Source organism: Tachyglossus aculeatus, chromosome 20 (genome assembly GCF_015852505.1).
Source record: "Tachyglossus aculeatus isolate mTacAcu1 chromosome 20, mTacAcu1.pri, whole genome shotgun sequence".
Taxonomy (NCBI): Eukaryota; Metazoa; Chordata; class Mammalia; order Monotremata; family Tachyglossidae; genus Tachyglossus; species Tachyglossus aculeatus.
The window spans coordinates 6,534,520-6,562,205 of record NC_052085.1 but is presented as its reverse complement, the minus strand read 5'-3'; the positions used below and the strand labels follow the sequence as shown (position 1 = coordinate 6,562,205).

Sequence of the window (27,686 nt, the reverse complement as noted above, 5' to 3'; positions counted from 1 at the left end):
CCCAATCCCCATCCCGATCCCCATCCCGATCCCGATCCCGGCGGCGGCGGCGGCTCCGGGGATGGAGGATGGAGCCGGTGCCGCTGGTGCAGCTGGCCTTGCTGGGCGCGGCGCTGGCGGCTGCAGCCTTGCTGCTGGTGAGAGGGCGGGGCAGGACATTCATTCATCCATTCAATCAATCAATCAATCAGTCGTATTTATGGAGCGCTTACTGTGTGCAGAGCACTGTGCTAAGCGCTTGGGAAGTACAAGGTGGCAACATATAGAGACAGTCCCTACCCAACAGTGGGCTCACAGTCTAAAAGGGGGAGACAGAGAACAAAACCAAACACACTAACAAAATAAAATAAATAGAATGGATATGTACAAGTAAGATAAATAGAGTAATAAATATGTACAACCATATATACATATATACAGGTGCAGTGGGGAAGGGAAGGAGGTAAGATGGGGGGGATGGAGAGGGGGACGAGGGGGAGAGGAAGGAAGGGGCTCAGTCTGGGAAGGCCTCCTGGAGGAGGTGAGCTCTCAGCAGGGCCTTGAAGGGAGGAAGAGAGCGAGCTTGGCGGAGGGGCAGAGGGAGGGCATTAGAATAAAAGCTATATGCGCATCATTAACAAAATAATTATTCATTCATTCAATGGCATTTATTGAGCACTTACTGTGTGCAGAGCACTGTACTAAGCGCTTGGGACGTACAAGTCGGCAACATACAGAGACGGACCCTACTCAAAAACGGGCTCACAGTCTAGAAGGGAGATGGCAAAACAAAACATGGAGACAGGTGTCAAAACCGTCAGAGCAAATGGAATAAAAGCTATATGCACATCATTAACAAAATAATTATTCATTCATTCAATCGCATTTGGTGAGCGCTTACTGTGTGCAGAGCACTGTGCTAAGCGCTTGGGCAGTACAAGTTGGCGATATATAGAGATGGTCCCTACCCAACAGTGGGCTCACAGTCTAGAAGGGGGAGACAGAGAACAAAATAAAATAAATAGAGTAAATATGTACAAGTAAAATAAATAAATAGGGTAATAAACCTGTACAAACATATATACAGGTGCTGTGGGTAGGGGAAGGAGGTAGGGCGGGGGGGATGGGGAGGGGGAGAGGAAGGAGGGGGCTCAGTCTGGGAAGGCTTCCTGGAGGAGGTGAGCTCTCAGTAGGGCTTTGAACAGAGGAAGAGCGCTAGCTTGGCGGATGTGCAGAGGGAGAATTAGAATAATAAATATGGACAAGGAAAACAATGGAGTAATAAATCTTTACAAATATACATATATTACTCCACTTAAATCTTTACAAATATAGATATAAGTGCTGTGGGGAGGAGAAGAAGGTAGGGCGGGGGGGATGGGAAAGAGAGAGGAAAAAAGGGGGTTCAGTCTGGGAAGGCCTCCTGGAGGAGGTGAGCTCTCAGTAGGGCTTTGAAAGGAGGAAGAGAGCTAACTTGGCGGATGTGTGGAGGGAGGGCAGGACCGAGACACACATCCCCCCCGTACTATAACCGAGTTAGCAGCCACGTTCCTCTCCCATTATGAGAATAATAATAATAATAGCATTTATTAAGCACTTACTATGTGCAAAGCACTATTCTAATAACAATGGTATTTGTTAAGCACTTACTATGTGCCGAGCACTGTTCTAAGCGCAGGGGCAGATACAGGGTGATCAGGTTGTCCCACGTGGGGCTCACAGTGTTAATCCCCCTTTTACAGATGAGGTCACTGAGGCACAGAGAAGTGAAGTGACTTCCCCGGGGTCAAAATCATTTTCTGATGTTTTCAGTTTAAATTCTGTGGTTCGTACGTGGAGTCACTGGTCGCGGAGAGTGGCCCACCCTGCCGTGAGAACAAATGTGAGAGGTGGGGTGGGGAGGGTGTAAAACTGGGGGAGGAAGAAAATAGAAATTTTTGATAAAAAAGCATTGGGGAGGTTACAAGGTGATCAGGTTGTCCCACGGGGGGGCTCACAGTCTTCATCCCCATTTTACAGATGAGGGAACTGAGGCCCAGAGAAGTGAAGTGACTTGCCCAAAGTCACACAGCTGACAGCTGGCCAGGATTTGAACCCATGACCTCTGAATCCAAAGCCCGGGCTCTTTCCACTGAGCCACGCTGCTTTTCTAATAATAATTATGGTATTTGTTAAGCACCCAACTGTGTGCCAGACACTGTACTAAACGCTGAGGTTTAAGCCACTTGTCAAGCTAATTAGGTTGGACACAGTCCAGGTCCCACGTGGGGCTCACCGTCTCAATCCCCATTTTACAGATGAGGTCACTGAAGCCCAGGGAAGTGAAGTGACTGGCCCAAGGTCACACAGCAGACAAGTGGAGGAGCCGGAATTAGAACCCGTGACCCTCCGACGCCCGGGCTCTAGCCATTACGGAGTTTGTAGCTTTCGTTTACTGAAGGGCAGTGGCTGCACAGTAAAGACCCCTTTTTCCCAGGGTGCGATAACCAATCAGTGGAATACCACTACCATATATATTTATATCAATATAAATATATTGAGCGCTCACTATGTGCAGAGCACTTGGGAGAGTACAGTACAACAGAGTTGGTAGACACATGCCCTGCCCATAACGAGCTTTCACGGTGTAGAGTAAGGACCCAACTGAGAGATGCCTATCCAGAGGGGAGCCGCATCCTAGGGCTAATTGCCTTGGATAGAGCGGTGGCCACCCGAAGGGGCAGGGAATGTGTCTGTTTCGGTTGTACTGTACTCTCTCAAGTGCCTAGCACAGTGCTCTGCACACCGTAAGCGCTCAAAAAATACAACTGAACGAATGAATGGAGCAGAAATGCCGGCTGTGATCTTTTAATGCCAACAACAGTGGCATTTAAATGCTTACCATGTGCCAAGGGCTGGTTGTAGAAACAGGACTGTGGGTGGGGAATGTGTCTGTTTATTGTCGTAGTCTCCCAAGCGCATATTACAGTGCTTTGAACACCCAGAAAGCGCTCAATTAATTTGACTTAGTACAGTGCTCTGCAGTAAGCGCTCAATAAATACGATTGATTGATTGACTGATAACCAGATCAGGTTTTCCATAGTTTAAGAGGATGGGAGAACAGCCATTCCCATTTTACAGATGAGGAGACCGAGGCCCTGAAGTTAAGCAACTTGCCCAAAGTCGCTCACAAAGGAGACAAGTGGAGGAGGTGGGATTAGAACCCAGATCTCCTGACCTCAGTCCTCTGCTCTTTCCACCAGGCAATGCTGCGGCTCACTTTTGATTTCGTAGCAGCGGTGGATAAGGGTTAACGGGGCACGTTGTATCTCGGTGATTCATAATCCACTGAAGTTTGTTTCCTCATGAAGTGAGGAAGCATTGGCTGCTGTGGTTGGTCTCCTTTCCTCAGGTCCCTAAAGAATTTTGCAACACTGTTTCCCCACCCACCCAAAGCTGTTGAGCTGTTTAATAATAATAATAATAATGATGGCATTTATTAAGCGCTTACTATGTGCAAAGCACTGTTCTAAGCACTGGAGAGGTTACAAGGTGATCAGGTTGTCCCACGTGGGGCTCACAGTCTTAATCCCCATTTTACAGATGAGGTAACTGAGGCCCAGAGAAGTTAAGTGACTTGCCCAAAGTCACACAGCTGACAATTGCCGGAGCCGGGATTCGAACCCATGACCTCTGACTCCAAAGCCCGTGCTCTTTCCACTGAGCCACGCTGCTTCTCTGTTTGCTTCTTTGGTTCCTTTCCTTAGCACTTTAAACACGTTTGAACCTTTATTTTTTCCATTCTGCTCTGATCATTCGTAAGTCAGCATTTTGACCCTCACCCTAGACCACTGCTCCACAGGATTTATGCTCTGCTGCTTCTCCTCTCAGTATTGCTCAGCACACAGTAAGTGCTCAGTAAATAGCACTGATCGATTTTTATGGTTTGCACCTTAATTGGCTAGTCGGCAGAATAATAACAGGAAAAATGGCGAAGCAGCATGTCCTAGAATTGTATTTTTAACGATTATTCAAAAAATTTACCAAGTAAACTTTCTCTTTACCTTGTATTCCTAGATTGTCTTTGTTGCATTTATAACTGCCACAAAAATGCCAAATATTTATCGACACGAGGAAGAGAAGTTCTTCTTAAGTAAAGGAGGCAAGAAAGAAGTTTTACCTACTATTAACGACCCACCTACTAAGCAACTGTCTGTTGTTGTGCCTTCATATAATGAAGAAAAGCGGTGTAAGTACAATTTGGTTTCAAGAGGGGGGACAAAACAAATTTTAAGGATTTAATTTCATTTTATTATCCAGAATATCAGTGATCGAATCCTACTTTACAGTAACTAAAATAGCTCCTAAGAATTATTATGGTCCTTTAAAATATCAATTTCATTACAGCTATTTAAAAAAAAAAAACAACCTTTCAAAGTTGCTTGGGTTTGAAAGGATTTAGTTTGCTCTGATTTTTGTATTCTGTCTGTCTCACTTCCTGAACTCTGTCCTATTTTGCCTTGAGTCTGTGAATCTGGTATGCTGCAGAGCAAGTTGCAAAAGCTCTGACAAATCAAGTGAAGTATTTTCTAGCTGGCAAAGCACAAACATCCTCCCCTCGTCCACCTACCAATAGACGCAGATCTTGAATGACATTACTCTGGTTCATATTAACCTCTATGTCTGATTCCAGATTAATTTCCTAAATTGGAGCAGTAGAATATTTCCGTTTGAGGATAAACTTCATGTCCTAAGACTTTACACAGTCATTCTGAAACTGCCCAAACTCCGTGGTTATGTTTAAACACCGGCCGTTCCTCCCAAAGACCCTTTTAAAATATCAGAATCGTTCAGTGTAAACATCCTGGTTGAAGCAGGTTTGTTTGTCTTACTGTTTGAAGCAAGAGTCGGAATGGGAATTTAAGGAATTAAATGTAGACTCCGGGGCGGGCAGGGAACCCATTTTATACTCTGCGGCTCCCTACCCTGATACAGTGTTCTGCCTTCAGTGTGCCCCCAATAAATTACGTTGGTGGCGGTGATAAAGAAGATTTAGATTCCTTAATAGCGCTTTAATGCAAACACCAGTCACCTGCTGTAAAACCAGAGTCTGTGTGAGCTGGAAATCTGGAGCCAGATCAGAGCCCAACTTCCAAGGGACCACAAGCGTGGTTGCCCCACGGGCTAGTGAAAACTGGAGTCCCTGCAAGCCCGTGAGGACTTGCAGGCACAAGGGGTTCTCTGTGTTTATGGGGGGACCCCAGGGCTCGCAGCTTCCTGCCCGTTGCCGCTTTCTCCGCTTAAGGAACGGAGCCTGGCCTGTCGCCCCTTGCCTGGTCCGCAGGACGAGGAGGCCTCTGCTCCGCACCCAATAAGCGCTCAATAAATACCACTGATGGAGTGGAGGTGGGAACTGGATGTGGATCATTTCTCTCTCCCACCTCCCCCCCGCCCCAGCAGCAGCTTTGAGGAAAAGTCCTCAAAAAAGCAAGCTCCTCTCCCCAAAGTACCTTAACTGTGGGCTTCGCTCTCAAGCAGATATGCCTCTGCTCAGAAGGATTTTTGCTTGTGCGAAACGGACCGTGAATCACCTCGTGAAACAATGTGCGTTTGTTTTTTCTAGTGCCTCTGATGATGGAAGAAGCTTTAGAGTATCTAGAGAAGAGACAGGTATTGTGCTTTCAGTTTAAAAGTGGAATGCCTTAAAACTGGAGGTTCCGAGTTGTCTGAGATAACGACCCCAGGGCCCCCAAGGGAATGCTGACTTTAGTTAATTAAGCCTTCTCTCCGTAGTTGGTCTTCACTCTCCTCTCTATTCGCACGGTGTTTATTAGGTTCTTAGGTTCCAGTCATTGTGCTCAGCAGTGGGGAAATATAGGTAATCAATCAATCAATGTTATTTATAGAGCACTTCCTGTGTGCAGAGCACTGTACTAAGCACTTGGGAAAGTACAACAGAATTACCAAACCTGTTCTGTGCCCATAGCGAGCTTACAGTCTAGAGGGTAATCAGGGGGAGCTTAAGAACAAGAAATGATCTTTCCTACTGATCATGATGTGTTTCTTTAAGTCACCAAACAATAATATTTCCAAATACATATGCCAGTTTCTTCCTGGTCCAACTTCAGTTCTGGCTTTTAATCTTAAAAGAATAGTTTTTAAAAGTCCCCATTTTGTTTGTTATAATTGCACCGTTAAAAGTTAAGCTATGGCCTGGCATGAATATCTGTAGTATTTGTAATTCATGTGGAAATGAGAGGAGTCATCATCATCATCATAAATCGTATTTACTGAGCGCTTACTGTGTGCAGAGCACTGTACTAAGCACTTGGGAAGTAAACTAAACTTAGTCATTAAACTAAATTTTTTGGAGGTTAAATGTCATCATCATCATCATCATCAATCGTATTTATTGAGCGCTTACTATGTGCAGAGCACTGTACTAAGCGCTTGGGAAGTACAAATTGGCAACATATAGAGACAGTCCCTACCCAACAGTGGGCTCACAGTTTAAAAATGTCATGTATTTGTTCACAGATTATGGTATACCAGGCAAGTTTTTGTTCTAAGCATACAAAAAGGTCACAGATATTGAAAATGTCACGTAGATCTTAAAATGTTTATGCAACTAGGGGAGTTGGGAGTCATTACTAAAGCTTCCTAAATTACTTTTAGCATTTTGGGCAAGTGATAATTATGTCAAGTCAATTCACTCCCTTTTCATTTTTGGCTTTTTTTAAAAAAAAAACCAGAAACAAAACCCTGCATTCACATATGAAGTGATAGTAGTGGATGATGGCAGCAAAGATGAGACCTCAAAGGTAAGACGTGATTTTGTGATCATCTTAAAGAAGTGTTTAACATTAGACTTGAGAGCAACCATACCCACAAAAATCCTATTCCGGTTTGCTTAGAAAAGGAGCGGGGAAAAGCAGAAAGAAGAGACTGGTTGGGAGGGAGAGTAGTTGTAAAAACTCCAGAAGATTGCCACCTAAGTCCATGACTGTTCTTTTTTCGAGAGAAATGCCCCCTACCACTTGACTGTCCCGTAGAGGAGAGGACAGAAGGATTTTCTTTTTGTTTTGTTTTCTGGTACAGAGGTTAATCCTTAGGGATTTTCCCTGTGGGAAAAGTTCCAGGGCGGCCTCCTATCTGTACAAGACAACTCTCGGAAAGTTGTCCCCAACTCCAGGTTCCCACAGCTACCTCCCTCCCTTCGCACAAACGCCAGGTGCAGGACAGCATGATTTAGGGGCAAGAAGACTCAAATCTGGCCCTCCTCATCCCATTGTAGAAATCATCATCATCATCAATCGTATTTATTGAGCGCTTACTGTGTGCAGAGCACTGTACTAAGCGCTTGGGAAGTACAAGTTGGCAACATATAGAGACAGTCCCTACCCAACAGTGGGCTCACAGTCTAAAAGGGGGAGACAGAGAACAAAACCAAACATACTAACAAAATAAAATAAATAGAATAGATATGTACAAGTAAAATAAATAAATAGATAGATAAATAAAAATAAATAATAAATAAGAAATGACCTGATCCACCACTTGTCTCGAGCCTATTTTTCTTCACTTTGTATTTCCACTTTTCTGAAGTTATGTCATCCTGTGGTGTGATTAAGACCAAAAGCCATGTACAGCCCTGTTTCAGATCTGAGTCTAGGAATACAAAAGTCCCAGTTGCAGTGGTACTCCTTTCCCTCTGCCACATTAGCAATGTAATTTGCTACACCTCCCTACTCATAAGTAGTGTAGCACCGTTTTTCTAGGAATAGTAAGAAGCTGTGAATTCAACCAAGGAACATGAACTCGGCCCTCCCGCCCTGGGATTCTCACCAATTCTCTTCCGATTTTTCATCCGTCGAGCAGGTTGCTCAGAAGTACTGTCAGAAGTACGGAAGCGACAAAGTGAGAGTGATCACGCTAGTGGAGAATCGTGGGAAAGGCGGAGCTGTCAAAATGGTGATGACTCTTTTTTGTTAGGCTTTTTCCAATTTATTCCCACCTAGTGAGCCCGGCAGAGGACAGGGACTGTGTTTGATCTGATTATAATAATAATAATAATAATAATAATAATAATCAGTCAATCAATCATATTTATTGAGCGCTTACTGTGTGCAGAGCACTGTACTAAGCGCTTGGGAAGTACAAGTTGGCAACATATAGAGACAGTTCTTCCCCAACAGTGGGCTCACAGTCTAATGCCATGTGTTAAGCGCTTCCTGTGTGTCAAGTACTGTTCTAAGCGCTGGGGTAGGTACAAGCTAATCAGGTTGGACCCAGTCCCTGCCCCACATGGGGCTCACGGTCTTAATCTCCATTTTCAGATGGGGTAACTGAGGCACAGAAAAGTTAAGTGACTTGTCCAAGGTCACACAGCACCTTCTGACTCCCCGGGCCCATTCTGTCTCTATGAGGCCGGCCCATAGCGCCACATGAGCATTTAGCAAATCCCGAAGGTAAATCAAACAATTTTAGCTCAGACAAAATGCTCAGTGTGCTTTCTTAGTGACCTCTACAACTGAGCAAAGTGTATACAGCAGACCGGGTTTGCAGTTTAACAGGAGCTTTGCCACCAAATATTCTGAAAGTGCCCGGTCCTAAGGAGATGGGTCGGTAGCATCTCGGATTCAGACCCGGTCTCCTCCTTGGCAGCAAATCTCCTGAGATTCAGTGTCCGGTTGGCAGGTCTCTTCCCGGGGTGTCCATCACACGGCTGACTCCCGTGGCAGACTGTATTTTCCGCCTGCCCTCGTCTGCTCCCAGCTGGCTTGAGGCTGTTGTCTGGGCTCCGGTCAGCCGGAGGAAAGGCGAACTTAATGGCCGCAAATGATTTTGGCAGCTCAGTGCTTCTCAACTGTTCTTTTCCCTTTTTCCCTCCCTGTGGGCCTCCAGAGCATCCTCTCCCAGAGCCTAAACTGCCTCAAATTGCCAGCACGGTTGGTTAAAAACTAATAGATGGGCCTGCCAGCTCCAGATTCAGTCAATGAGTCTCATTTATTGAGCACCTACTGAGTGCAGAGCACTGCACTGAGCACTTGGGAGAGTACGGTACAGGCAAAAAAACATAGTCCCCCTCAGGGAAGTGACACCGTAAACAGTCTTGAGCCCAATACTAAGCAGGCTTCCTGGACAGGAGCCATTGAGTAGATAAAGGTTCCCCCCAAAGGATCTGAGACATTCAAAATGACTGTTGGCTAGTAGGCCTTTAAATGCATCAAAAGAACACTTGTCACATTAAATCCTGGGTTCTTTGTGCCACCGGGTTCTAATGTTTCCTCCTTAGCTTATTTAAAGTGAGGGATGCAGCTAAATTTCCCCCTTCCCCAACTGACGTATTCACTTCCCAAAAACGGATGTGTAATGGATTGCAGGGCGTGTTCAGCTCCAGAGGAAAGGAGATCCTGATGGCGGATGCCGACGGAGCCACAAAGTTTGCCGATATTGAGAAAGTCGAAGCGGGGCTTCGGAGTCTGCGGCCGTGGCCTGTGAGTACCGGATCTCATCACTTGCAAGTGATGGTCCAAGTAATGGAAATGTTCCAGCGCCAAAGGATGGCAGTACTGTTGTTTCTCTGCAAATGACTAAAGTCAAAGTGATTTGATCACATTGTTTTCTTTGGAGATTTTTTTTAGTGGGTTTTCTGTTTATTGCTATGACGAATGTCCAGGGAAAGTGACTTGTTATGGCACCTTATGTCCCATGAATGTTTTCTAGGTCTAATATTTACACAGATTCCTTGTGGCATTTCCTGATTTAAAAATTCACGATCCCCCTCTACCCTTACGGTTTTCTAACACTTCTCTACCATCCAGGCATCCAGCACTTTACCAAAAGCAAATTTTTCATTACAGTCCGTGGTTTATGTTGCGACTTTTCTTTTTTTCCCCCATCTTCCACCTCTCTTTCCAGCAAAGTACTCATTTTACAAGAAGTAACAAAGCTTAACAAAGTTACTGGAGAGGTTCATGTAGTAGTATTTATTAGGTGCTTATGGCATGCAGAGCCCACCAAAAAACAAAAAAGAAAACAAGTCTGAACTGTTCCATCTTGTAGGGCTACCTGTAATGAAGGCAGTGCTGGCAGTTGTGTCCATCAGCAGCGCACACTTCCATTTTGTTGCAAGCACTGAACCGGGGATTACTGAATTACGACGGCTAAATAATAGTTTACAGTTCCGTGACTTGTGGCGACAAAATGGCCTGTTTGGGGCCAGTGCAGCCCTGACCCCACAGAAGGGCGCCAGCTGACTCAAATTAGATTGTGCCCAAGGGCTCGCTGCCAGGGGAGGCAGCCAGACTGAATTCTCTTTGGCTTCAGGGGTTGTTTCATTTCTTCCCCGGGTGGTTTGATTTTTAAGTGGTTAGAGAAATCTGCTTCCCCTTCCTATTCCTATCTCATCTCAAAATGCTGTGGTCCTATGTTGTGGTCTGACCTTGCAAAGTCAGAACCTGCATCAGTTCTTCCTCTAGGGACAACCCATTCTGCTTTTCCCATATTTCCTCGTTCAGTCTTTTTAACCAGAGTTTCTTCTTGTGGAATTGGACCTTGGTATTTCACTCCCAACTTTTTCTTTAAAAACTAAAAAACCCTATTCCAAATCTCCTGGCACAATGGTCGCTGTCCTGTTTTATCACTGCGAGGCCGTTGTTGGGTAGGGACCGTCTCTGTTATGTTGCCGATTGGTACCTCCCAAGTGCTTAGTACAGTGCTCTGCACACAGTAAACCGTTAATAAATACGATTGAATGAATGAATCACCATCAGCCTTCAGCACAAATTCACCGCCCCCTCTGTAGCCATAATTTACTTTATCGTCAGTCTCTCGTCTTCAGGTGTAATCTCGCTGAGGCCAGGGATCATGTCTACTGCTTTTATTGTATTCTCCCAGTGCTGGGCACACAGCAGGCATTCAGTGAATACTATTTAAGCTTGTTGTGGGTAGGGACCATGATACCTAATTCTGTTTTATTGAACTCTCCCAAGCATTTAGTACAGTGTTCTGCACATAGTAAGCTCTCAAATCCCGCTGTTCGATTAAAAACGCCCAATTTGTTCATATAAGCCACATTTTGTGCTGAAGCAACCCTTCTGTACTGTTGGTAATTGCCTTTCACAACTCAGTCAATTAATTTCTTTTGTGTAGGACCAAGCACTGCACCAAAGGTACTCTCGCGTGATAGGGGGGGAGATGCAGAGATATCATCAGAAGAGGAGAAAATTAGAAACATATAGAAACTATTTTCCTATGAAATAAAGATTGTAGGAAGCCTTTATCTGAGGTCCACAGCTTCACCATGGAATTCAATCAGTCAGTCAGTGTTATGTATTGAGCACCTACTCTGCGGGGCACTGCACTAAGTGCTTGGGAGAGGACTGCAGGGTTAGTAGACCCCCTGCCCACAAAAAGCATATAATCTAGTGGAACTGAGGCAAAGACCATAACGCATAGCTCTGGGAGGACTAGTACATCTTCCTACACTCAGTCAATCAGTTATGAAGCACTTACTGAGTGCAGACTACTGTATGCCCAAGCAGAATCTACCCTACCCCACTCAGATGGATGTCAACCCTTTTCTTAAACTTTATAAAAGAAGTTTCAAACCTTGGCGAATTAGGGGGGTTTTGTTGTTTTTTAAGGGAGGGATTCTATTTTTAGACAAACATAGAAATGGGGTGGTAACCTAATACCCGAGGATTTAGAGAAAGGGAAGGAAGTTGTCACTTTGACCTCGTACTTGAGGTAAATGTTCCTTGTAAACCTTTTCCCTTGCAGTGAAATCAAAACAGAGCTAGGATTCCATTAAAAAAAAAAAATGAAGAAAAAACAAACCAAAGCCCAACACTGAGGAGCACTGGGTGAGTCCACCTTTTCTGAGCAGAGAATGGAAATGTTTTCAGTAAGTTAGACAGTCAGATAAACATATCATCACTGAAAATATATTTCTGTAACAGACTATGGAAATAAAACAAAACCTCCCTGGCCTTATAGGAAGAGTTCTCTGAAAGAAAAATTCTGATATTTGGCATTTCATTTTACAAAAGATTCTTCATTAGCGATCATGCTAGAATAAATCAGTTGCTTGCTTACTGTTTACAGAGCCCTGTAATAAGTGCTTGGGAGAGTACAATACAGTAGAATTGGTAAACAGGGTCCCTGCCCACATAGAAGCCTAGATTTCCTTACAACAAATCAAAGATCATAATTCTAAAAAATCTGAGCTTTTTGTTATTTTGTAGTCTGTCTCCATTCCTCCTGCATACCTTCCATCAAGCACAGTTCATTTGAACCAGGATGTGCTGAAGAGGAATAACTGGAGTTGGTTTATTTGTACCCGGGCTGTTATAATTTCTTGTTAATGCCAAATCTGGACTATGGATTCAGTGAATTCTCTTTTATCGGGGTCTCTGCTACAAAGCCCATTAAGCCTGAAAATCACCTTGGATGGATATTCTTTCCCACTGTCTTCTTTTTTTTTTCCCTCCCTATCTCGGAACACACCACTAGGTCAGGAAATCTTGCCCTGAGTAACGTTTTCCTGAAGATGTCTTCAGAAAAGCAGTGAATGCTTTTGGCCTTATTGGCTCCGGGGCCCTTCTTTGTCACTTTCCTGGGTGCCACAGGTGCCAACTGTAGGAGGTGGGGCTGGCGGCCCCTGCAACTTTGTGATCTGGACTCACAGCCTCGCTTGTCCCTACTCTCTAACAAGGCCTCAGTGTTCAATCAGGGCCAAAAAGACCCAAAATGGGGTCTTAGGGAGCCTGCCACCTCCCCGTCCACCCCTTTCCCCTCCCGAATCCTTTTTCACACCCACACTTGAAATGGAAAGTGGGTACTTTCCAGAGAGCTAAGGATCCTCAGTTATATACTTTACTAACAATGTACCTATGATAATGTCAGATTATCTATGAGAAGACAAAGGCAAATTTAATTCTACATTGTTTCTGAGGATGTGAAAAGGAAACTGCATTTTTCACTAATTTTAAAACGTGTGTGTGCATATTTATGCCTGCATTTAATTAGCTCCAGATATTTTCTGGAATTAAAATATGGTCATGTTACAATTGAAATTGTACAGGGTTCCTTAAAATGGCATTTGGTGGTGTGATGAAAATACAACCTCCTAAAATCAAGGCATTGGATAACGTAACATAACTTAATGGACGATTCTTAGAACATTGTGGTTTTTTTTCCCTCTTTTCCCCCTAGAATCAAATGGCTATTGCTTGTGGGTCTCGAGCTCATTTAGAAAAAGATTCAATAGCTCAGGTAAGTTTTTTTACTTTTCCGGGTGATTTATTTATTTCTTAAGGAGTTTCATCATTTCAAATGAAAACAGAATGATTTGGGGAAATTGGCTAAAAGTGGAAGCGGATGGTTCCAGGACTGAATTTTTGTTGTTGTTGTTGTTGGGGTTTTTTTGTAAAGTTTAAATTGTAATCGGAATACATGACAGGGGAAAAAACCATCACTTGCACCATGCTGGGGCTCGCTCTTCATCGTTTATACACATATACTGAGAAGCAGCGTGGCTCAGTGGAAGGAGCGCGGACTTGGGAGTCAGAGGTCATGGGTTCTAATCCTGGCTCCGCCACTTGTCAGCGGTGTGACTTTGGGCAAGTCACTTAACTTCTCTGGGCCTCAGTAGCCTCATCTGTAAAATGGGGATTAAGACTGTGAGTCCCATGTGGGACAACCTGATTACCTTGTATACCCCCCGGCGCTTAGAACAGTGCATGGCACATAGTAAGCGCTTAACAAATGCCATTATTATTATTATTATCATACTGAGTTTTGTCTCGGTCGAAACATTCCCCCCGTCTTTTGCCTTACTAATCACTTGGAAGAGCGAAAAACTGTTTTTCTGCGGTTTTGTGGTTTTTTTTCACAGGGGCTCGGAGAAGCTGGTGGAGGGCAGGGGTAGGGGTGGGTGCTGCTCCAGTTTTTCCCCTTTCCCCTCCCAGGAAACCCAACTGCAAGGAGCTCAGCAGCAGCAGAAGCAGCTAAGAAGAGAGGCTCCAGTTGCTACTGCTGCCACCCTCACTCCTCCCACCCCCCCATCCCCTCCCATAACCGCAGCGGCCGCCGGGGTCTTTTTTGCCAGGGCAACAAAGAGACTGGCTAAGACAAGCTCACCCCAATGCAAGCAGCGTAGCCTGGTGGAAAAAGCACAGGTTTTGGAGTCAGAGTACAGGGTTCTAATCCCGACTCCGCCACTTATCCGCTGCATCACCTTGGGCAAGTCACTTAAGTTCTCGGGGCCTCAGTTTCCTCATCTGTAAAATGGGGATAAGAGCGTGAGCCCCAGGTGGGACAGGGACTGTGTCCAACCTGATCAGCTTGTCTTGACTCCAGTGCCCGGCACATAGTAAGCATTTAGCAAGTACCATAAACAGAAGGACTCAAGGGGGAATTTCCTGCTTTTATAGCAGGAGAAGCCACTGGGTTGAGGTGAGGTGACGCAGGACTCAGCGCTTCCCCCACACGTGCCTGGCCATGGCAGCGCCACTTGACCGAGAGCTCTTCCGATGCACGGCTCCCGTGGCTGCTCTGTGGCTCCCTAAGGAGCCAGCAAGAATGGGGATCAGGCCCCAAAAGCCCCCCAGGACTACCTACTGGCCCGAGCAAAATATTGATGCCCAGATTCTCATACACCCAGGGGCAGGAGGTGGCTCACCCCTGCCTAGAAGTCTGAACAGGTTTCATACCTGCCCAGTTTCTTAAATCTCCTGGCTTCCCGCTCTCTTGGCAGACGGTCGTCGATCTACCACAGACTTGGAATTTCTATAACCGTTTATTTCCTTTAACATCCTTCAACACGCTCACGACGCGGGATGTTCAGGCTAACGCTTGGTGTTTAGGCTGACCTCTGAACCTTGAATTTCTCATTCTACCATGCCTTCGAAAATAGAACCAGCCGGAATATTCCAGAAGAGTAGGTTTCAGGGCTCTGACAGTGGAGGTTTCCTAGTGTAGTCCCTCTTCTCCCTTGTTTTTGTGCTTTTGTGTCTTCCGTACACTCCAGAGAGTGTACGCAGCAGCACTGAAGACTAATAATAATAATAATAATGGCTTATGTTAAGCATTTACTACATGCAAAGCACTGTTCTCAGCACAGTCTCGAAGTTCCAGGTAATATAGGTGACTAAAGCTCGTTTCTAACAGCTCATGGCTTTGGTCTAGTGAAGTAACTGCTGTTAAAATCTTCACAGGTTTGCGGGTTCTTACTACATAAATGTATCCTCATCTTCAGAACTGGGGGCTGAATGAATCATCTTCAAATATACTCATAAAGGAATCCTGCTGCATTAAAAAATTATGAAGCAGTAGGGCCCCCTTGTTTATAATCCAAATTTGGGGTTTTTTTGGGTTTTTTAAATGGTATTTGTTTATTATGTGCCAAGCACCGTACTAAGCCTGGGGTAGATACGAGCTAATCAGGTTGGACACAGTCCATGTTCCACCTGGGGCCCACAGTATTGATCCCCGTTTTACAGATGAGGTAACTGAGGCACAGAGGAAGTGAAGTGACATGCCCAGGCTCTATCCATTAGGCCATGCTGCTTCTCAGGGTTCATCTTTGAAGACAGAATTATTTTAATCTGTAGGTGCACATCCAGATTGGTGGTGGTGGTTTTAAAATACCATAACAAAATTGAAAAGGAAAAAGCAGCCACTTTTGAGTCCATGTTCACATTTCTATGCATAGGTAAATTCAGAGTATGGATAATTTCGAGTCAAATAAATAGGATAATATAGTAGTCAGCCTATGCCATCCTGGATCACGATTGCCAGAGCAGATGATGAAAAACAAAACAAAACTGTCTTAATGTTGTAAAACAGAGGCAGCACTTGGCAAGATGCTGCACCCCTGCCCACCTGCTTGCTGTGGCGCCTAGTACACAAGCAGGAAAGTGCCTGGCAGGGCTGAGAGTGCCAGGGGCACTACACAAAACACTAGCATGGAAACCATCTCCTTCATGCAGGCGCTTGGTCCCAAGGTCTCCGTGATTGGGATCCCAACGAGCCTTGTGTTGTTTGTGATGGGAGACCCCTTCTAAATTAGAGGTTATTTAGAATAAACACTCTGTGCTGTAGGTTTGCTTTTTCCAAGAAAATTCATCTACGGCCAAGGAACATTTCAGAATGGCTAGTTATTGTACTTCAAGGATGAGAAGAACAATCAGTATACACCCTAGAAGTGACTTCAAAGTAACTTGTTCAGCTTTTGGGCTGCGTCCTTTATATGGAATATGCTACAGTATACAATTACTCCACAATAAACCAGCAGTCCACGTCTAGACCATTAAATTAATGACTTCACTCTGTTCATCTCAGTATTCAAGGTGAATTAGTCATTTTAAAAGCCTGAGAATTTCCAGAATATCACCACTGCATCGTATTGAACTGTTTGGATTTGTTGAGGAGGAGTTTTAACTTTCAGTACACTTAGGTTCATCTGAATTTTCGTTCTCCTAACTTAGACCCAGTCATGGGGATGAATTAATTCTTTCAGGTTTCCTGGGAACTCTTCAATCTGATGTAACAAAATTAAAATAGGAGAGGTCAGCAGTGGGGTAGTGTTTCTCAGTAGGTTGGTCTGGACATGGGAGCATAAGGCAGGAGAACTGAGAAGGTTCTATGGGAAAAGAGGCTCCGGAAGGGAAAAGCAAAAAAATCTGCTTTTATAAACTATCAAGAGTTGGCCAGCTAATCTGCACGTTCGCTCTCAGGGTAATTTACCTGGATTAGAATGACTTTTCAGCATTCAGCCATAGACGTTGGCACTCAAGATTAAATATTTTAGACCAATCACTATTAATATGGAATTAATGTCTGTTATTTTACCTTTATTAGGTGTCACAGCCTTGAGAATCCTTGTTCCTTCCACTGGTACATTTTAGACGGTTAACAGTTTTCATTATTGTGAACAAATATTAAATTCTAATAGAACTTAACAAATACCATTATTTTTTCCATTATAATGTAACACTGTTATTATTATTATTGTAATAATGATGGTATTTTAGTGCTTACTATGTGCCAGGCCCTTTACTAAGCGCTGGGGTAGATTAAGACAATCAAATCGGATACAGTCCCTGCCTCACATTGTCTCGCAGTCTAAGTAGACGTGAGAACAGGTATTGAAAGCGTAATGCAATAAAGAAGAAATATTGGTACACTGATATTTGGGGCTTAAGAGGAGTCTTATTTCCATCTGTCTCGCTGATATACACAAGAGCACGTAACTGTAGCAGTATTGTGCGTGAGTTTATCATCATTTGAAGCGCAAGTAAATTCAGTCCTTAAGAATTGTAAAGGGCAGAAGTGAAAGAAGCAGACATTAAAAATCATCATTAAGTTCCTTTGCACCTCACAATATAGAGTGATTCCCTGCTCCTTCATTTTGGAGAGTGAGAGGGGCCCCAGTATAATTGACTTGGTAATAAAATACTCCATCTGCAGGGTCAATTTCTACAGCTCCCCCACTCCTCTTACCCCCCACAAATCAAGGTTGGCTAACAGTGATCTAAACTTTGGTCTTTAGAGCCAAATCGCCATTGTTCCAATAAACTGGCAGCTATCCTCAAGGCTGTAAAGTCTGTAGGACACAATAAAGCACTTAAAATGAGTGAGGTGAGTTAAGTGAGGTGTTCCCCTCAGCCTGAACTTCCTTAAAACTCCTTTCTTAGCAGAGACTGATTGGAGCCTCTTGTTCTGTGTAAATAGGATGGAGTTCCTTGCCCTCATCCATCAATCAGTGAGGTAGAAACTGCTGAATTATTTAGTGTCCCTGCCCCCAGAATTTAGCTGCAGACATTCTCACTTATTTTTATTACAGTAACCAGGGTAACCTTGCTTATATGTCACACCTGAACATTTCAAATTTAAAACACTGGGGTTTTTTTGCAATTAATGTCCTCATGACTGAATGTACCCTTATAATGAAACTGCAAAAGGAAAAAAAAATGTAAGTTTTGTCTTTACTTGTTTTCAGCGTTCTTACTTCCGAACTCTTCTTATGTATGGTTTCCACTTTCTCGTTTGGTTCCTTTGTGTCAAAGAGATCAGAGACACACAGTGTGGTTTCAAACTCTTCACACGAGAAGCTGCCTTGAGAACCTTTTCAACTCTGCACGTCGAACGCTGGTAGGTGTTCTGATTTGGTTCTATCTACTGTCGGTGTGTTGCCCAGGATTTGTTCAGAGTGTAATTCTACTGTATTGTACTCTCCCAAGCGCTTAGTACAGTCTGTGTAAATACCACTAATTGATGGGTGATGGGCTCCACTATCTCCCACACAACCAAGTAGCCTCTTGTCAGTTCTCTTTTTTTGTTTTCATTTTAAAAATAATTATGTTATAAATAATATATTCAAAATCATAAACCAGCGTACTAGCTGGATATATGATTGTGAGCATGCCACTACACTTTTTTCTTCTATAACACAGCGCTTACGTTCCCGAAGAACCCAGCAGTAAGGAAAACTTAGAGTGGCCGTGCCTTAACTGGTCAGTCAGTCACTGAGCAGTGCCGAGAGCTCGGGAGTCTACGGTAGAATTAGTTGACATGATCTTAGCCCTCAAGGAGCTTATAACCTCGTGGGGAAGACAGATGCTAAAATAAATTAGAGAGGAGAAGAAGAAGGGAAAGGGGGTTTGCACACATAGCCCAAAGCACAGTGTGAAGTTTTTTGCTGAGTGTCAAAGGAAGGGTGAGGGGACAAAGCTAAGGCATTTTTAAGGTGATAGCTGTTAAGGAATAATGTGGAGAAATCTCTCCATGCCAAATGCCTTTCCCACTCCAGTGTTAGTGTTTTCCACAGCTCAGTCTGTGTGTGGCTCTGAAAATGGGCCCTCTGAAGAGTAGCCATTTCTGTAACCTCAGTGAGTGTCTGTTACCCCAGAGACTGAGGCAACAGCTGTGCCCAAAGCGAAAGCACGTGGTCTGTTTTTCAGCCATCGCTAAACAGGGAGCAGACTACACACAGACACTCTGGCCAGAAACCCCGTCTCACCACCGCCTTCTTGGCACCAAAGGCACAAATCCAAAGACCAGGGGATTTCACTTCCAATACTTGTCATCTGCATCCCTAATCAGGAATGTTAGGGTTCCCCTGGCATTATCTTCATGCTTCCAAAATGTTCTATTTGCCTGAAAGTGGAATGAGCCAACAGTTTGCACCCTTTTTCACCTTTCTGAAACTTTTCCATAGGGCAGTTTCAGTGTCATTTCTAGCCAAGCCCCTTACCTCTTCCCCACCCCCACGTGCTCATATTGCTCGTTAGATAAATTGCGAGATTTTACAGGTGGAATACTTGTTCAATTCAGTGCCTAGAAAGTTATGTAATATCCGGAATCCCACTCGCGTTTCAGTAAGCTTGAGAACCCAACAACTGATAATTTTCTTATGGAACTAAGGGAGAGGAATCAGGTTTAACTCTGCGTTCCCCTCCACTTTCGGGACTGTCGCAATCCTAATCGATCCAAGTCTTATGTTGTCATACACAAAGGGTCTTTCAGTTAAATATTTAAGCAGGATAAGAAAAGGGAGTGGCCTCCTATCTGGGTGAGATTTTAATGCAGAATTCTGAAAGCACCTGGTCCTTCAGGTAGTTAAATCATTGCAGGGAGAAGTCGCCAGTTCAGTGTAGTGTTTATAAAGCAGAAGTAAATGCTCTGGAGAGATCTTGGAGGGAGATGGGGAGCCCACCTACTGAGCAGGTAGCTGATTTGCAGATGAAAATCCGATTCCCCGGGGAGCTTTCTGGGCAAAACATCCCCCCTCCAGACTATAAGGCAGTTGTGGGTAGGGAATGTGTTGTGGTATTGTACTTTCCCACGTGCTTAGTAGAGCACTCTGCACATAGGAAGCGCTCAATAAATACGAAAGATTGATTGATAGATGGAACATAGTCATTGTCGGCCTGCCCCCAGAAATGCCTCCTGCAGGTACAGGCCGAGTCTTTGTACAAGCCCTCGTACAGCAGCCCTCGTTTAACTTGCGAGATGTCGGCAAGTTCTTCCCCAGCTTGCACTGCAGGGACCATGTCTACCAACTCTATCATATTGTAGTCTCCCAAGCGCTTAGACCTGATGGCCAGAGCACGGTTCTTTTTGGGGGGGGAGCAGGGGGGCCAGGGCAGGTGGGTAGCCAAGCCTCTTTCACTAGCAGTAAAGCAGGAGCTGGCGATATAAACAGAGTGGGCTTTCTGGGAAGAGATGAGAGAACGGTTCTAGTAACCTGGACTTCCGTATTTAAATGCTTAAAGAGATGTTAGGGAGAGAAGGGAAAGGAAGGCCTTTTTATGATTTCTGTGCTTGGTTAATATTTAATTCCATGATTTATTGCCAGTCAACAGTGTAATAAGTACTTGTCTCTCAAAGCGGAACAAGATTGTCTATCCCCCGGTGGCCTGCTGCATGAAGGGTGTGGTACTGGGGCAGATCAGGCAAGGAAGGCAGTACAATCAATCAGTAGTATTTATTGAGCGTTTACTTTGTGTAGAGCACTGTACTACGAGCTTGGGAAGGTACAATACAATTATTTGGTAGACACGTTCCTTGGCCACATCGAGCTTATAGTCTAGAGGGGGAGACGTATTCTAAGTAAATAACTTACGGATATGTACATAAGTGCTGTGGGGCTGAGCGTGGGGTGAATACCAAATGCCCAAAGGGCACATCCTTCATCCCAGAGGGGACCCCGGTGGTCTGGGTCATTTGTCTCCCCTTCACCTCCACCAGATCCATCCCACTGCACTGAGTATAAGCACTAAACCCACTCTCTGTGGCAGTGTACTAAGTGCCGGGATTCAGTCAAGATAATCAGATCTGCCACAGTCCCTGTCCCACCTGGGGCTCCCAGTCTAAGACAGGGGGGAAGCAGTATTTAACCCCTGGTTTACAGATGAGGACACTGAGGCCCAGAGAAGTTCAGTGACTTGCCTGAAGTAACACAGCAGGCAAGTAGAGGAGGTGGGATTAGAATCCTGGTCCCCTGACTCCCATTCTGTTTCCATCCTGCTCCTCATTGGTTTCCCCACATTAGTACACATACATTCATTTGTGCACACATGTAAACCCACATCAGGCCATGCCCAGCATGCACCCACTCTAAACACCCACCCCCACACACATACATACACTGACCCGGCCTCATTCATTCACCACACCCAAGATACCTATTCCTCCCATACATGCAATATACACTTCCACACACGTCAGTTAAGCCAACCGCATACCAGGGTTACACACTTTCAAGGATATGTATACATACAGGAAAGATATATTTAAACTGGAGCATGCAGTGGCAGTGGGCTCAAACTGGGCCAGATCCAGTAACACATACGATCACATTCAGATTTTCATGTAAGTACAGCAAAACGATTGACAATTATTAGCACTATTCCTGAGCTTATCGATGCCCCCCTCCCTTGTTACCTTATCAATCAGCTATGCCCTGTTTTCTCCCTGCCTCCCCCCAGCCCACTATACCTGAATAAAGTACAGGCAGTTCTACTAGTAAGCCGATTATTAAATAAGGATCTCACTTAGGTGAATCTTCCAAGGGAGAACCCTCTTCCTTCATTCTCCCAAATCAGTTTATTCAAGTGGATACTCTTTAATCTCAGTAATGAAATTATCCAGAACAGTGAAAAGTAGGCACGGGCTGATAATCTTGCCTTTAAGGTTTTTCCCTCTGCCATCCTAGCGGAACAGGTTTTTCTCTGCCCACCAGGGCCTGATCCTTACCATCCGTCCTGATTCCATTTTTTTCCTCCTTAATGGTAAATCTTATTACCAGCCTATCTCGTAGTGTCGAGCTGGTTGAGCTGGCTCGACCAATTACTCTTCATTTAGGAAGGCAGAAGGGTGAGGTTAAAGGGAAAGAAGGACTAGAAAGAGGGAGAAGACGCAGAAAACTGAGGAACTGGGAAGCAAATGAGGAAGGAGACGTTGGGAGGGATGGTTGCTGGGATAAGGGTGATGGTCCAAGAAAGACTAGGCAGGGAATGTGCCTCTTATATTCTCCCAAGTGCTTAGTACAGTGCACTGCACATAGTAGGCGCTCAGATACAATTGAATGAAAGACTAGAATGGAGGGTATGGTGCTTGAAGATACTACTCTAAAATAGGGAGCTTTTAAAGCATTTATGTTTGCCAACTAAATGATCTGCTCCCAATAGCCATCAGAGTGTCCATGCCTGCAGCGTGCATGGCTGGGCAGCAGGGAGGAAGCCTAGGCCTGCCGAAGAAGTCCCAGCACAGGAGGGCCCTGAGCCAATGTTGGCTCTGAGGGCGTAATGTCCTATGCCATGAAGGTGGGGTTGCCAAAGGGTCTCCCCCACTGCCAACCTGCCTCCAAGCAGACACTGAGTCAGCCCACCCCCTTGCTGCTGACACTGGCCCAGAGGAGGCCGTATCTGGTGAAACCACAATGGGGCCAAGGGGCAGCCGCCAACTTGATTTCAAAGGCGGCTGTCGGGCCAGTATCCATAAAGGGGGACCCAACTGACTCAGCCGAGTCCCCCCCAGCAGATGCAGCCCTCCACAGCCGACAGGTTGTTGTGATTACAAAAGCAGCGGGAGTCCAGAGCCGTGGTGGGGGCCCCAGGTCCCGGGTGGAGCCGAGAGTGCAATCGTGAAACGAGGTGGCCGTGAGGGACTGGGTGGGAGAGCCTTCTGGTGGGAGCCACTGAAGCAGTGATTTGCCAAAGATGAGAAATCAATCGATTTATTGAGCGCTTACTGTGTGCACAGCACTGTACTAAGTGCTTGGGGGAGTACAGTACAGCAGAGTTGCTAAACACGTTCCCTGCCCATAAGGAGTTGGTTTACCACCTAGAGGAGGAGGCAGACATTAATAAAATGACATTCATATAAAAAATGAGAAACTGAGGACAAGATGATACGATAGGGAGATGTTGGACCAGATACAGAGTGGAACAGAGAAAAATATGATGAAAGTCATTTGGTGCCTGGGATTTAAGGGTAAGTTCCTGTGGACTCAGATAAAAAAAAAAACATTTTGACAAGTATTTAAGAACATTACAGCCTTAAAACAAATACCATTTATACTTTTCCTTGCATTTTATATAAGTACGTTTTCCCCACCAAATTTTAACAGAGTATAAAAGGAAGAACATCCTGATTTATCGTAACTGAATAAGAATTCCTGAATGGAAAGGCTGTTGAGAGGTTGTTGGGGAGTCTAAAAGAAGAGATGGGAAAAACAAAAACAAGCTTATCTTCTCATAGGTCTCATGGGAAAAACAAAAACAAGCTTATCTTCTCATAGGTCTCAGCTAGCCAGAGCTATTAGCAGTTGAGACAGACTGAAAATGAACCTGCGTTTGAAGCAAAATTATCTGCTTTGTCCAGCAGTATTCCACCTGAAGTGTTTTCCTGTTGGTTGTCTCGCCACCAGGGAATTCAGACAATCAGTGCAACATTGGTGCAGCAATTTAGGCCACAGGTCTGAGGATAAAAGTCTTCTTTGAGTCAGAATTAGATCGTTAGCTCACTATCTCCCACCAAGTACATTTAGAAGTGATTGAAAAGAATATAGTAGAGTACAAAATTGAAAACATTAGGGTCCGGTGACATGGGTATCTGAACAGCTGGGAGCCAGGACATGTGGGTTCTGATCTTGGCTGGGTCATTTACCTGCCGTGTGACCTGAGGCAAGTCATTTAACTTCTCTGTGCTGCACTTTCGGTATCTATAAAATGGGGGTTAAATACCTGTTCTCCCTCTTCGACCTCCCAGTGGGGCAGGATTGTGTCTGGCCTGATTATCTTGCAACACTTAGCACAGTGCTTGGCACTTAGTAAACACTCAAGTACCCTAGTCCCTCGCTCTTTCCTCACCTGCAAACCAAGGGGGACCCATCTGGAAGGGCTTTTACGTAACGGCTCAGCAGTGATATAGTTGTGGCTTGGAACCTCATTCTTCCTGTCCGCCCTTCTCTCCACGGAATACTTTGGAAACCAGCGGGAATGAGTTTGGTGGCCTTCTTCATCCCCATTTCAGTCACATTCCAAAGGCCCGCTGCGCAGTTGGCAATTTTGGATTGCACCAGCTCGGCTGCGGCTGGGCTCCGTGCCATGTGTCTTTGGGATAGACTTCCTGGAGCCAGTCAGCCTGTTATTTCCCCGTGATGCTCTCAGGCCCAGGTTTTCCTGCGATGTAACACTTTTGTCTGCAGGCAAACTTCCAACACTGGGTCCCCAAGAGAAAGAGACCAGAAATCTAAGGAAATTGAGCTTCTAGTCTCCTTTAGTAGTAATAATAATAATTGTGGTATTTGTTAGCGCTTACTCTGTACCAAGTGCTGGGGTGGGATACAAGCAAATCAGGTCGGACACAGTCCCTGTCCCCACGTGGGGCTCCCAGTTGTAATCCCTGTTTTACAGATGAGGTAACTGAGGCCCAGAGAAGTGAAGTGACTTGCCCAGGGTCACACAGCAGTCAGATAGCAGAGCCGGAGTTAGAACCCATGACCTTCTGACTCCCAGGGCCGTGCTCTATCTGCCGTGCTGCTTCCCTTACCTAGACAATGAATTTTACCCAGACAAATTCCTAGAAAACTACATTAACAGTCTCGCAACTCAGATTTATGTATGTCAGAATTTATTCGACAATTTTGATGACTGAGGAGGTTGTAGTCATTTATAGACAATTTAAGAACCAAGTTCATTGGTCCAGAAGGTGGGGTTATAAATAGCATTTCTTTAGTCCTGAGGTTAGATTGTCCATTAAAAATTAAGCAATTCATCGGACAGTTGATCTTTCTCAGAGCGTCTGATCAGCTCAAGAAAGAATAATTTATAAGTGTTTTGAAATACGTATCAGAATGAAATCTTCATGGCATACAAAGCTTCCATAAAGGAGTTTATCAACAATGTATGTACAATTTAGGGAGCAGCTAGATGGTAATGGGTACATTTAGTCATTAACCTGTTGTGAATGTTGAGGTTTTAAATGCTGTACAGTTCTAAAAAGTTTTAGCAATTTTCATTTTCTGCAAAGAAAAACCATAATAGGGCAGAGAGTGACCCCTTGAATTTTCCCCCCCCCCCCAACCCCAGGAGCTCACTGTTGGAAACATAAATAAAGCTTGATTGTCTCCAGATTGCTTCAGACCACAACCGCATTCATGCATGACAGGGTTAAACAGAAGTGGCTACTGTTAAAAAGATTGATTAATTTTCCTCGGAGACAAATGTAAATTTTGTTCATTCCCCTGAGCTGACCTCTGATGTGACAGATGCATATTGGGATCATGTAAAAACGGCCTCTACATACTCATAATTCCCCACAGATCAGCATCTGGGTAAGGGAAGGCTCAGTAAATAAGATGCTGGCGAACTAGGTAGCTTAAAAATGTAATGAAAGCATTGCAGTGACTTCTGATTTAGGATGTATTTCCAAACCTGTATAAAGTCTCCCGCCGTAGCTGGCTTTGGGTGAACAAGCAAATGTGAAATGTAAGGATTCTGTTGGAGAACTGAAAAAGGGCCCAGAAACCCAGAGATGAATTTGGGTTTAAACCCTTTTCTCTGTGCCACGTTGTCCTCTGAAGATGCAGCTACTGGTCCCATGTTCACGTTCAATATATGTTGCTCAAATGATCTTAGAGAGGCCTCTCCTGTTGTTTTTATTATGGTTTTACGCTCTTTGGGGTAAAGCACTGCGCGAAGCGCTGGGACGGGTAGAAGATAATCCAGTTTGACACAGTTCCTGCCTCACGGAGGGATCACGATCTAAGAGGTATCCCATTTACAGATGAGGAAGTTGAGACACAGAGAGGTTAAGTGACTTGCCCAAGGTCACACAGCAGGCCAGTGGCAGAGCCGAAGTTAGAGCCCAGCCCTCCTCGCTCCCAACACCATGCTCTTACTCAGACTCCAGGAAATAAAGTAACCACATGTCTTGGGGGAAGCTGAATTGGTGAGCCCTTTCGGCCCATGGATTCTGTAGTGTCTGACAAGGGAACAGCATTCTTCAATTAAATGACTTACCCTTAGCCTTGGACTCTCTGAACTGTATCTGAAATGACATTTTGTGGTGTCTGACCTACAGAGCACCACTACACACTTCACGATTGCAAAAGAAGCGTCTTAAATTATGCCCGGTCTGCTATTTCGTTTCGATCTCACCGGCCGTTTTTCAAATAAATACGTATTTCCATTTCGTTTCAGGGCTTTTGATGTGGAACTTCTTTACATAGCTCAGTGCTTAAAAATACCAATAGCAGAAGTTGCTGTCAACTGGACAGAAATAGAAGGTGAGTGAATTCTTTGTGACAGTCAGTCAACCAGTAAGGCCGGGGAGATGTGATGCCATGTGATAGTCCTATAAACTTGATTGGCTTTCATCTTGTCTTCTCCTTTCAATCCTGACCCATCTTGACTAAGTTCACTGTGAGCAGGGAACGTGTCTGCTGTATCGTACCCTCCCAAGTGCCTAGCACAGTGCGATGCACATAGTAAGCACACAGTAAATACCACTGATTGATTGACCCCAGATCTACTAATCTCTTCCGGTTGACTGACGGGGCTTGCAGCTCTGAACACTTCTTAAGCGTTGTAAGAAAGTTTGCACCCTCCTGCTCCCTCCTGACTCCCAGTAAGATGCCCTGGTGACTGCCTCACCGAGTAACCATTTTCCCAAAAGGTGTTACAATCTTCCAGAGACAAAGGTGGTGAAGAGCCCTTTTAGAAACGGAAGACATCTGTATTGATATGATTGTTAATAGAATGGCGTTGCATTAGCTAGGCATCAGAAGGCCGTGCTACCTGCAGATGATCTACATGCTGAAGCGTGGAGGGGGTGAGGGCATAAGGGCCCAGAGATTGGCACAGCTTCTGTTCTCACTTCCTAGCCCTGTTTTTATTGCGTGAGCTCGGATCCCTAGGTTTGACTCCTCTGTGCTGTAAGGGCAGGGAATGTGTCTACAAACTCTAATTTATACACTCCCAAGGGTTTAGTGCAGTCCTCTGCACCCAGTAAGTGCTCAATAAATACCATTGATTGATTAATTGATCCCTTCAGGGGCCAACAAAGCAGCAAATGACTCCCAAGTGAATTCCATCCCCCACACCTTCCTCCTTGGTGTCCTGGCCAGAGCAACCTGTAGCAGCCCCGGGTCCTGGACCAGTGCCATTACAGAGGCCCTTCAGGAGACTGGGTGGCTCAGTGGGCTGGGCTGCTGTGTCCTCAAAGAAGGATTGGGCCAACTTTAGCCTATGGCCTTAAATTTTTCATTTACAGTGTCCTAGCTTCCCTTCAGTTGTAGTTCATTTTCGCATCCATAATTTTAAGTGATCTGTGGAAGTGATGGATAGTAAACCAAGTGCTGTTTGTTTTTTTTTTAATGTGATTCAAGGCTGCCTACTTCTTGATTTTAATTCGAGACTAACTGTGTTATAAACTCTCCTTAAATCCCAGGTTCTAAATTGGTTCCCTTTTGGAGCTGGCTACAGATGGGCAAGGACTTACTTTTTATAAGACTGCGATACATGACCGGTGCCTGGAAGCTGGAAGGAACTAGGAAACAGAATTAGATTATTTGTATTTCCTGAATTTGTGAAATCACAAATCTCTCAGAACTACTCCACTAAAATGAAATATCAAAGAAGCTGGGGTGAACCTGTTGTTGATGTACTACATTTTGGTATTTTTTAAAATAAAAATTGGACTGGGGAAAATG

At 44.7% G+C, this 27,686-nt stretch overlaps 1 protein-coding gene across 1 annotated transcript; it reads left to right on the top strand.

Moving 5' to 3' along the window:
- The first annotated feature begins 13 nt into the window (after window positions 1-13).
- On the top strand, window positions 14-27,686 carry ALG5 (ALG5 dolichyl-phosphate beta-glucosyltransferase). Its single transcript, XM_038761616.1, has 10 exons — window positions 14-137; window positions 4,037-4,208; window positions 5,583-5,629; window positions 6,712-6,780; window positions 7,838-7,930; window positions 9,343-9,456; window positions 13,178-13,237; window positions 17,967-18,118; window positions 26,176-26,261; window positions 27,425-27,686. Exons 1-10 carry the CDS (start codon window positions 69-71, stop codon window positions 27,538-27,540), a joined length of 978 nt encoding a protein of 325 aa, XP_038617544.1. The 5' UTR covers window positions 14-68; the 3' UTR covers window positions 27,541-27,686.

Coding starts and splice junctions, on each gene's coding strand:
- ALG5 (XM_038761616.1), top strand. CDS start 69: ATGGAGCCGGTGCCGCTGGTGCAGCTGGCCTTGCTGGGCGCGGCGCTG. Junction 138..4,036: donor CGGCTGCAGCCTTGCTGCTG/GTGAGAGGGCGG, acceptor TTGTATTCCTAG/ATTGTCTTTGTTGCATTTAT. Junction 26,262..27,424: donor CAACTGGACAGAAATAGAAG/GTGAGTGAATTC, acceptor CTTAAATCCCAG/GTTCTAAATTGGTTCCCTTT.